Genomic DNA, 11,875 nt, shown 5'->3' with positions numbered 1-11,875 from the left:
GCAAGTATGTTGATATGCTTTTGCCTTGCCTTGTAGTTCAGCATCCATCTAAATTCACAGCTTGACCATGTTTATGTAGAGGAATTTCTATGTTTTTCTACCCTCGTCCTACCAACTCACCCTCTGAATCACCAGCTGTGGTCATCTCCTCTTTGACCACTGATCTTTGAAATGTCTTTGTTCATGTAACTGCCCCGTCAGCCACCCTTCTGGCCATTCGTTCAGTCTCATATTACCATTTCAGGACTTTTCTTTCACGCCCTTCCACCGAAGACCACGTAGACCACCACTTTTCTCTTTCTCTCTTCAACACACTGTCAGTGACTAAAGTTACATTCTATCCTGAGCAAAGGGATGATGGATGCCGTTGAGGTAGGGTGATTCTGGGATTTCTTTTACTGTCATGTGTAGGGAGCCCCTGGAGGGCCAGGGATTCCATAATAATGACCAATGTAGGACCGATATTGCAAGGGAGTATGTGCATGCGTGTTGGGGGTGTAGAAATCCATTTACTTTACCAAGTAATACAATGAAGAGTCCTCCAAGAAATTTCTGACTGGGACACGCCTGTGCCCCACGTCACATCTTCTCAGACGTCTCTTACTCCTGCTTCAGCAACTGGCTTTGCAAGTCTGGCCACTGCATTGGGTATCTCTTGCTTTCTGCCTGGGCTTCTCAGACATTGAGGTGTGGGTGCTTCTGGGAGCCTGCCTGCTACTCTCACCTGTGAGACATGGAAGTGCAAGGAAGTTCACAGCACATAGGTACTCATGTCCAGTGGAGGTGGAATCTCTGTGGATAAATGCTCCCTTTCCACCTCTGGGCTGGACAACTCTAAAGTGCAGGCTACAAAGCAACTCGAAGGTCTTGGGGGGACCCAGCCCCAGTTGCCACAGGGGTGACAAACTGGAGAATGAACATTTGATTCTCTGTCTCACGCTCCCCAGTTCCCCATTCCTGTTTCCCTGGATCACCTCCCAAACCAGGCCACCTGCTCACATGCCCTCAAGTGTCTCAAGTGGGGTACGGGGTGGGGCAACATTCTTAGCCATGACAGACATATCATGGAATCTGAAAGAACTACTATGATGTAAAATTCTTTCTGCACACACAAACTGGTTTTACTGAACTCAGTTTTGTAAACAAAGCTTGAATCCAATGAAACAGTCACTTTTGTAAATCTAAGTGATATCCAGTCACTCTTCCAATTTCTATGAGATGGTTTTTGGGATTGTGTGTACATGGCCTGAAAATATAATGAGGATGGATTTGTCATTTTCTCCTTGTATTTCTGTCAATTTTTGCTTTATGCTTTTGGAGTTGTATTTTTAGGTATATGCGAGTTAAGAATTCCTGGATCTTCCTCGTGACTATTTATCACACATAATTTCCCTCTTTATCTCTCCTCTTGCATTTTGAATTACTGTGCATTTTGTCTGATATTTAATCCATATTTATTTGGTGAATATTTCCATGCTTTCACTATCAATATCTCTGAATACTTACATTTTAGGTTTAGGTATGTCTCTTGAAGAAGTATCTAGTTAGGACTTTTTATCTATCTCAACAATCTTTATCTTTAACGAGAGAATTTACTCCATTTACGTAGAATATAATTATTGACATTTTGAAATTTACTTTCACTAATTTATTTTTTGTGTCTATTTAAAAAAATTTTCCACCTTTTCTTTTCTTTGTTTCTTTTAAATTTGTTTCTCCTTTCTTTGCATCTCTCAGATCATCAGACTTTTCTTATTCCATTTTTCTCACTGCTAAATTAAAAGTCATATATTCTGTTTTTATTCGTGGTTAATCTAGAAATTTCAACACACATATTTAAATTAAACTTAAAACTATCCCAAGCATTGGAAAGATTATAGGATGCTACTTTTGATTCCTCTCCATCAACTTCTATGCTCTTGTTGTTCAGGATTTTGCCTCTATCTTGTTTCTTTTAATTCCACGGTGAAGACATTATTGTTATAATTTCATATTGCTAATGTCTGTTTAGATTTACCCACAAGTGTAACAATTTCCTTGCTCATTGCCCTTCTTGCATTTCACATCTTCATTTGGGGATGATTTCTCTTCCTCCTGGTCTAGAGGTCCTAGAGCAGAGAACTCTATTGGTTTCTGTATGTCTGAGGTGTATTTTGTACTTGTTCTTGAAAGATGATCTCACTAACTACACTGTTGTTCATGGTTAACAATTATTTTCCCGTAATACTTTAAAGATTTCCCTCCACTGCCAGCTGTCAATGTAATCATCATTCTTGGGTCGGTGATCTGCCTTTTCTTTGACTGTTAAGACCTGCTGTTTGTCTTTGGTTTTCGACAGCTTCACTATGATGTGTAGAGGTGCTGATTTCATCTTATTTAACTGGTTTGGAATTTGTTTACTTTCTGAAACTGAGTATTGTCTTTCATTAATTCTGGAAAACTCGCAGCTTTTAACTCATTGAATATTGCCTCTCCCCACTCTCTCCTTCTGGAACTCCAAACATGTGTGTACGTATTCCATACCCTATGTTTTGTATCCTTTTTTCCAAATATTCTATCCCTTTAACTCTGTGCTACAATTTCTATTTAATGGGGAAATTTGATTAATTCATAGCTATTACTGATATCATGTTTGGATATATCCTTTGATCTTATTTTATATTTTCTAACTTACCATGCTTGCTTGTTCCCTCCCCCATCCCAGCTATTCCTGCCTTTTTTATTTGATTGACCAACTTTAGTTCCATTTTCCTCACCAAAGTTTTTGAAGTTACACACTCTATTTTTAATTTTCGAAGAATTATCCTTAAATTTTAAGCATATATAAATGTGTTTCTATAAATATCTAGAGTTTATCTCATTTCTTCATCCAGACACGAACTTTGGCATGGTTTTCTCTCCTCTCCCCTGACATCTCCCAGACTCCCTACCAGAAAGCCCAATGCTTCCCCAGAGCATCTTCCTGCTGCTCACATCTGGCCTCTCCAAGTCACTTCCAACTTCCACATGTGCTTTGGGCTGTAGCTTCCTTCCTTAATTCCACCCTGTTTGCCTCCCATCTGCCAGGGGCTCCTCCTCAGGATTTCTCTTCAACCAAGGGTTGTGATCGAGTGTTTGTGTCCCCCAAACTCATGCTGAGATCCTACCCCAGTGTGACGGCATTAGGAGGCGGGGCCTTTGGGAGGTGATTGGGTCCTGAGAGTGGAGCCCCACGAATGGGGTTAGTGCCTGTACAGCAGACCGCAGAGAGCTCCCTCGCTTTTCCCCTGTGAGGACACAAAGAAAAGACTGCTGTCTATTAACCAGGAAGCGAGTCCTCACAGACACTGACTCTGCCAGCACTTCGCTCTCGGGCTCCCAGCCTCCAGAACTATGAGAAGTAAATGTCTGCATTTAAGTTGCCCAGTTTATGGTACTTTTTTATAGCAGCCCAAACTGACTAAAACACAAAGGCCTCATCTTCTACCAACTTATCAGATGTTTAAATAAATCTTGTTATTTCACATACCCAGTCCACTGCCTTGATCGAATCTCTCTCTCTCCCGTATATAACAGCTCTCTCATTTCCTTCACCAGAAGGTCCACCCCTTGAGTTCAGGAGTGCCACACTGCCTCGAACACAATCAATCTCTGTTGATCAATTCCCTAAAGAGACAAAGACTATTCCAAGGGCTTCATTATTCAGGAAATGCTCCTGGACTTCACTTGACGATGACATGATGGCCAAGAATGTGTTGTGTTCTCCTTAGATCCCCAGATAGGATAGGAAGTAGCTTTAAAGGTAAAGGTAGAGTCCACTGCCAGGTGGCAGTGTTCGCCAGCTTTAAAATTTATGAAACTCAGTGATGTGAGAAATTCCGCTGATGATGCTAGATTCCTTTTGTTTCCTGTCACTCATCTTTCCCTTCAACAATCAGTCAGCGTTTATGGAGCTCCTGTTCAATCAATACACATCCTCTTGGATCCCCAGATGGTGCTCTTTTTCTGGGCCCTGTTTAATCTCTCTTTGGGACCCACAGGGACTGGCCCCAGAGGAAGCAATGTCGCCACAGGCCCTGCCATGCTCTTTGTCTCAAAGTCCTGCCCCTATCCTAAACCCTCGCACTTGGGTTGATTGAACTGAGAGGCGGGAAGCCCAAGGGTTCCTGAGGCCACAGGCAGAGGTGGCAACAGCAGTTTCAGCTGCCTTGGCTGCCTCGGGGCAGGAGGAGGTGGCCGACAGCTCAGACCTGATCAAAGGCTGCTCCCTGGTTCCCTCCCTCCCCTTGTAGCCTCTTATGGAAGAGCCAAGCAACCAGGGTGATCACTGCCAAACAAACGTGGGAGCAAGGATAGCCGCTGGACTGAGACCTCAAAGAGGACGTGGCGGGCTGCTGGTGGGCATCAGGACCTTTGGCTCAGAGTCAGTGGACTGTACAGGATTCTGCCGATGATGAACCCATAGGATGGACCACGAGGACAAGTGGCCACTGGGCCTTTCTGGAACATGTGGGAAAGCCACATGCTGTTCAGGATGACTCTGTCTTGGTTTGGGAGTTTGCGTCTCTGAGCAGGGTTGAACTTGGCCGTCCCATGCCCTTTGCCATCTAGGGTATAAGCATCCTCCTCCTTCTGTCACCTCCCCACTCTGAGTCGTCATTTGAACTCAAAGGAAATTCCACGAGCAAGCGGAGAGCACCTTTCCTAGCTGTCTACCCCTCAATTTGTTATTTTACGTGAGTCAAAATACAAACCTTCCCAGCCAGAAATGGCTGCCATTCTCAGAAGCTACTGGACCAGAAATCCATCAGACCAACAATCCCTGGTTGCAATGAAGTCCAGGATAAAGTCAGTTCTAGAAGGGCCAGCTTTAAAAGAAAACCACAATGGTTATTCCTGACTGCATCACTCAGCTGTGAGCTCGGGTGGAGATGATGTCTCTGATGGAGCCCTAAAGTAGCGGGAGAAACAGCGGCTGCAGCTGCCCGCAGAGGGGCAGTGGCCATCGGGCAGGGCGGGGGGCATTCTACGGAGATGGAAGCCAAAGAAAGACCACGAATGGGAAGAGGTGGGACCTGAGATCTCCAAAGCTGAGGCGCAACAGTCCTTAAATACATCTGTGGAGTCCCCCACACATCCAGCGAGTCCCCGACACGTCCAGCAAGTCCCAACACGTCCAGGGAGTCCCCCACATGTCCAGCGAGTCCCCCACACGTCCAGCGAGTCCCCCACATGTCCAGCGTGTCCCCATACATCCAGGGAGTCCCCCACACGTCCAGGCAGACCCCCCACGTCCAGCGAGTCCCCCTCACGTCCAGGGAGTCCCGCACATGTCCAGGGAGTCCCGCACACGTCCAGGGAGTCCTCACACATCTAGGGAGTCCCCCACACGTCCAGGGAGTCCCCCACAATCTACAGAGTCCCCCACACATCCAGGGAATCCCCCACACATCTACAGAGTCCCCCACACATCTACGGAGTCCCCCCACACATCTAGGGAGTCCCCTTCACTGGCAGAAGCTGTGATTTTATGGAAACAGAAGAAACTCTGGATATTAAGTCTGGCATGTCCTTATTGGGAGGAATACACCACTTGGAATTTTAGAGCTAAAGGATCCAGAATTTGGCTCCCATTTGTTCATTTTGCAGATGAGAAAACCGAGGCCTGGAGACATCAGGGGACTTGCCACATGGTGGGCTGGGGCTGATTCAAGGTCTAGTCCAGGTCTCCTGGCTCCCTGTCCAGTGGTCTCTGTCCACTAGGCTACTTTGGGGGCTGACAAAGGAAAAAGGCAGAGTTTGATCCACAGTGACAGCAGCCACAGCTTACAGTGCTTCCACCTTGGCCATCGGAGGGCCCCTCATGTGTCTGTGTGATCTTCACTAGTAACGCCAGCCTGGCCTTGAGTGGGAGCAGACTGTGCTGTTGCCACAGCAAGGGTGTCCACTCAGGAGAGGCAGCTTGGAGCCTGAGGAGACAGCGGTGGGGGTCCTTGCTCTGGGTCCCCTTGGCCCTGTGGCCCCAGGGGTTATGGCACTGGTTCTTCCAGGTATCGATGACTACCAGTCATAGGAGATGGCCATTGTCTTCACCAGTGACGTTCTCGACCACTGCAGGCTGCACGGGGTCTCATGCAGGCCACGAGTGAAGCCAAAAGCGATCCGCTTTCTGTGGGTTGTGGACGGATGACTGCCCCAGCCTTTCACGCCTTGGGAGGGCTAAAGCGAGTGAAGAGTCTCCAGGGTTTGGTGCTGATGGATTTAGTTAGCACACTACTGGAGCTTACCGAGAACAGACCCCACCACAAAGTCTGGCTGCTCCACACATGGTGCCACCCTCAGATGGGGGGTGCCCCAGCTCCAGGAGGATGCCCTGTTGCCAGCCCAGTGCTGTCTGAAGTCGGTCCTGGTTTTTACCTCCCGTCTTCCTGCTCTTTGGTGGTGAGCCCTCTGGTCCTGGAGTTGCTGTGCGCTGTTGGGTTCACCTCGCAGAGTGTGGGGTGGAGCATGCACCTCCACAGGGATCTGGTGTGCAACTGTATCAGAATTATGGAGCCCCCACTGCTGAAGCGGATGTACACAAGCCTCTCCACACATCATTGTCACCACTGAGGTCATGGGAACGGAGGGGAAGGTGAGCCCTGTTACCCTGTAAAGCCACTCCCAGACTCCCAGCCAATTGGGTCCTCTCCTTCCTCTGACCCGATTCAAGGCTCTTGTTACGGATTTTTGTTTTGGTTTTGGTTTGCATTTCAGTCACTTGAACTGGCATGTCTCTCTGTTTCCCCACTCTCCCCAAGTGGTGACCTTGAGCTCAGGGAGTGTGTCTGGTTCACCCTTGTCGAGCTGACAGTCCTCAGCGCTGGGCTGTGCACACAGGAGGGGCTGCACAGATATCCTTGTGTGTCATTGAAGGGAAGAAGTGGGAGAATGGAGAGAACAGGAAAGGAAGAGATGTAGGGAAGAGGAAGCGGAGAGCTTTACAGGTTCTCTGAGGCAGCCGACTTTACAGTGAATGGATGTGGTGACTCAACGCTAGGTCTTGCTGACTGGGGGCAGGTGGCTCTCCCAGGAGATCTGTTACCAACAAAGACTGTTTCTTAGGAGCATCCAAGTGCTGCAACTCTCCGAGTAATATGGGTGGTAGGACCTATGAAGGCAAACGGCAAAGGGGTGTTGGAGGACCACACCCCTCAAGCTGGTAAAACTGTAAGCTCTGGAGGCAGAAAGCTAACGCTTCTCCACTTGCTAGCTGTGAGGCCTGGGGTGGGCGACTCTCCTGTCTGTGCTTGTTTTCCCGCACGTGAAGCGAGGACTAGAGCATCTCTCTCCAAGGATTGTGAGGGTCAACAATCGCAGTTGTATCACTGTCTCCAACTTGCACATCAGGCCTGAGATACAAGGTAAGTCCCAGGCTCCTACCGGACACCTCCCAGTCCTTCCCCCTTCTGCACCTGCCAACTTCAGCTTTCAGCACAAGAGGGCTCTGCTCATGCTAAGGCCAGGGGCTTTTTGGGGAGAAACCACGACCAGCACTGCCTGCGTGGCCTGCTGCTCTCTCAGAACTGCTGAGGCCCCACCGGAAGCAGCCCCGTGGACGTGGCTGGGGGTGGGGGTGGGAGTGGGGGTGGGGCGAGGTGTGGCTCCACCTGTTCTAGTTCCGGGAGATCTGCTTCCAAGATGCAGCAGGGACGGCCTTGGCCACAGGGGCTGTGACACTTAGGAGGAAGGTCCTCAGTCGCTTCTTAGGTAACTTGGGCTGCAGGAAGTGCAATTCTGTACCACCTGGTTGGTTCTGAAATGTTTCATGTACACATAATCAATTCTCCTTATCTAAACTGAAGGAAATGGGAACTATGTACTTCTTTATTTTAAAGTACAATGTACTATATACTTTTTTCATTGCTCTCTCTGTGGGGTCTCTTCCTCCAGAAGGCTAGACCAGCACCCTCACAGCATGGCAGCTGGGTTCCGAGAGGGCAGGGGCTGCAGCTGCGGGCCTCACAGGGCCTGGGCCTGTCAGGATGGCCCACCCACCGTGGTCCACGGTAAAGCCATCCTGCCTGCCCAGGTTCAAGGGCAGAGGCAGGCTCCCCTCTTGATGGAGCAGCGTGCTATCACATACGCACGGGGTGGGGGTGGGGCACGGTGAAGTGTCGGTGGCCATCTTGGGGACCTCCTGCCACAGTTATGGTTTTTCTCTGTGTACAATTTTACGTATTCTATTAAAAATGGGAGTTCAGGCCAAGTAGTGAAGTGCGTGTTGAGGCGGGAGCGGGGGTTCCAGCGCTGCTCTTCTGTCAGCCCACTGTGTGCTCTTTACTGAGTCTGTTGATTTGTTTGGGCTCAGTTTTCTCATTTGTTCCACTAGGGCTTGATAACTGGTGGAGTTGATAGCACTAGATAATTTTTAAGCTAAGTAAAAAATGCAGGTAAAGTGCTTGGCACAGAGCAGGGCACATGGCCAGTGCTAGCTATGATCACTGCTTCTCCAGCCTCAAAATCCTCTCTTCTCTGCCAGGAAGGAGGCACTCAACACTCAGGAAGGCCTGGGGCTGACTGACAGCAGAAGCTCCTCTGAACACAGGGTCTTCCCCTCTGCAGATCTCTCAGCTACCAGGAAGGAATCTTTCCCAAACCCAAAGAACTCAACCAACCAGTTTTCCAAAATCTCTCCCCCCACCCCTGTGTACCTTCTTTATCATCTGTTTACTTCTTGGGTGTTGAAATGTTTAAGAATCTGGCTGAGACAAGTTTCCATCTATCCTTCCTGGCTTGACAACAAGAACCTCCCTGCACTATCAAGCTCTCTGTGTGCTCATTCCAGGCCAGGCAGCTCACAGACACCATCTCATTTATTCTTTATTGCAGTCCTAGGGAGAGAGATATTACTCCCATTTTCTAGAAAAGGAAAACAAGACACAGAGACGTTAGGAACCTGCCCAAGGTCATAGGGCTAGAAAAGCCAGGGTTTAAGCCCAGACCACAGATGTTGGAGCAATGGGAGAAAACCCTCATGGCTCCAAATCAGCAGAGATTATTGGCGCGATTGCTTCTCTGTCACACTTTCCCTCCAGGCAGGAGGCGACCCGGCCCGGCAGCTGGGTGACAAGAGCACCGGACCCCAGACCACGCTCCCAGGTCCCCAGAGCCTCCTGGCCCGAGGGCTCCCGATCCGCCCACTTAGGCCACGGGGGCTGCTTGTGGGGGGGGAGGGGGCGGGGGGGAGCCACGCTAGCCTGGCCGCGTGGGGATTCACTCTCAAGGGCACACAAAGGGATGAACACTGACTTCAGCCTCTGAGATGCCGACACAACCTAACTTCGGCGGACCCGGACCCACCCGTGCGCTTCGCTCCACCAGTCGCTGACGTCCTGGGCCGGCTCCTTCCTGAATTCCCGACGGGTCGGGGCGCTGGCCCGAGCCCGCGGCCAGGACGCACGTGTCTCTTCTGTTCCTCGCGCGGCGCAGCTGTCGGAACTTGAAGATGCACAAACTGAAACCAAAACAGCCCGACGCCCAGCGCGAGGGCGGGAGCGCAGCCAAGGGGGGCGCGGAGCAGCCCCGCTGGGGCCGGGGACCCGCTCCGCCCCGCGCTCCCCGGCGCCCCCTCCCTAGGTTGCTCCCCCTCCTCCTTCGCCGTCCCCTTCCCTATGGCGGGAGAAGAAGGGGTGGGGACCGGGGCGGGCTCCTGCAGGCAGCTGCAGACCGGGAAGGGGCCCCGAGGAGTGGGTGGTGGCCGGAGGGCGGGGACGGGGCGGGGCCCGCGGAGACAGAAGGGGGCCCCGGCTCGCCGCCCCGGCTCGGGGCTCAGAGGGACTCGGGGCGTCGGGCGAGATGGCGGCGCGCAGCCTGGGCCGCGGCGTCGGGCGGCTCCTGGGCGGCCTGCGCGGGCGCTCGGGGCAGCTGGTGCGGCCGCCGCGCGGGGGGAGTGTCCCGCGCCGGGCGGCCTCGGGGCTGTGGGACAGCGCCCCCGCGGCCGCCGCCGCCCTCGCCGCGCAGCCCGGCTCCTACCAGGCGCTGAGCGCGCAGGCCGCCCGGGAGCCGGCCGCCTTCTGGGGGCCGCTGGCGCGCGACACGCTAGTGTGGGACACCCCCTACCACACGGTCTGGGACTGCGACTTCAGCAGCGGCAAGATCGGCTGGTTCCTGGGAGGCCGGTTAAATGTGTCTGGTGAGTCTGCTGCGGGGCGCCCCAATTCACGCGTCCCGAAGGGACTCACAGAACCCAGCAGGCGGCAGAGTCCCCGGGCCAGGCGGGTCGCAGCCCCCAGGAGTCCCCTCCTCCGGGATTCTGCCTCTTGCGCTCTAAACCGTGGAGCCACGTCACCCTCGCCCCTTTCCCACCCGGTCCCAGAGGCTCCGGCCCCCACCAGCTGCAACCCCGCGTCCCGACTCCACCTTCCCGGCTCGGGCCGGCGTCAGCTTGGTCGCCCAGCTGCTGGCCTTGCCCCAGCTGGCTTCTCGATCGGCCGACTCCTCCATCGATCGGTCGTGTCCGAAGTTTAACTACCGGGTTCCACCGCACCGCGGAGCGCAACCTGCGGGGAGCGGCGGGTGACACCTGGGCCAGGCTGAGGCAGAAGGCTCAGGGCGCCCGGGGGCCGGGACTTCCCCGCTCCTGTCCCGGGGCCGGAGGCAAAACCCAAAAGCCTCTGTTTGCTGTCTCCGCCAGCTGCCGTGCCGGCGACTCGCCTGGGGAGAAACTGCCCACATAAACATATCGAGCTGCTGCGGCTGGCCGACGGAGGAAAAAACCCGGGGCCAGCAGCTGGAATCGATTCTCTCCTGGCTCCCAGGGCCTTGGGCGGGAAGGGAGGAATGGCACGGCCTCCCAGTTCTCAGTTTCTGCGCCCCCAAGACCCCCGGCTCGCTTTAGACCTGGTGGCCATCGAGATCCCAGAAACCAGTTCCACTAGTCAGTCGATCCTCTGGTATCTGCTGAGACTGAATCCACAACTGTTTCGTTAAGGTTTGGGATTGGGGTGTTGGGGAGAGTATACTGTGTCACCACACAGCTAGGGGAGAATGCCCAAAAACTGGAGGCTGTGTGGCAGGACAGGATAGGCCTGGGGATGGGCGGCCTGGGGAGGAGGGGTGGTCAGAGGGGCTGTGATGTCACCATGAATGGGGTAACCCTTTAGGTGGGGTTTAGGGGGTGTTTAAGGACAGGACCTGCAGATCTTCATGGCAAGGTCGTGCCTGACCAAGCCCTGAACCTGAGGCCTGATCTGGCCTCTCACCCAACTCCACCGTTTAATGGCCCAGGTGTTCCACTCCTCCAGGTCTTAGCCTCCTCCTGTGTAGACTGGGGGTGATAAGCCCACCTGCTAGGCTGGTTGTGAGGACGGAGTGCTGGAAAATATGGCACGGGCGCAGCACTTATTGGTGATCAATAAGTAGTGGTGATTTTTATTTATTATATTCAGAAATAGCCATAAAATTATAGGTAGTGTCTTGCAGTTATTTTTCAAACAAAGAAACTTCAGGGAACTTTGGACCAGATTTTTTTTCATACTCTATATTACTTTGCTGGTTTAATCAAAATGAGTCACTTAGTAGATAAGGGTTTTCTCTAAAATTGAGTCAGCAGCAGGTGTCCTTGAACTGCAGTGGGAAGTGGGAAAAAAAAACAAACTGTTAGGTTTGCAGAGCTGGTGGAATGTGCCCTTGAAGAGGACGAGAGCAACCTGCAGCAGGAAAGGAGCAGAAAGTGTGCAGCTCCTTTGGAAGCTGCCTGGGGCTTGGGAGGCCTGAGGCTGCTGTCAACGATCAAGGTTGGCTCATGCCCACTTGCAATCTCTCACATAAAACAGTGGGGTGGACCTCACGGGGCTGGCAGCAAGGACCTTGTGAGCCGTACTCCGTCAGGGTCAGGTGTGGTCAGCAAGCAATT

The 11,875-nt window shown here is 52.2% G+C and overlaps 1 protein-coding gene across 1 annotated transcript in view; it reads left to right on the top strand.

Annotated features, from left to right (window-relative positions):
- The first annotated feature begins 9,779 nt into the window (after positions 1 to 9,779).
- The window catches only part of ACSS1 (acyl-CoA synthetase short chain family member 1), a 54,190-nt gene continuing 52,094 nt past the window's right edge, over positions 9,780 to 11,875 (top strand). Inside the window, exon 1 of the mRNA XM_058563348.1 lies at positions 9,780 to 10,153. Within this exon, the coding sequence (XP_058419331.1) occupies positions 9,817 to 10,153 (337 nt within the window). The 5' untranslated portion in view covers positions 9,780 to 9,816. The remainder of the gene's footprint in view (positions 10,154 to 11,875) is intronic.

This window comes from Diceros bicornis, chromosome 19 (assembly GCF_020826845.1).
Source record: "Diceros bicornis minor isolate mBicDic1 chromosome 19, mDicBic1.mat.cur, whole genome shotgun sequence".
NCBI classification, from domain to species: Eukaryota; Metazoa; Chordata; class Mammalia; order Perissodactyla; family Rhinocerotidae; genus Diceros; species Diceros bicornis.
Note: the sequence above shows the minus strand (reverse complement) of the source record. Positions and strands in the feature narration are given on the sequence as shown.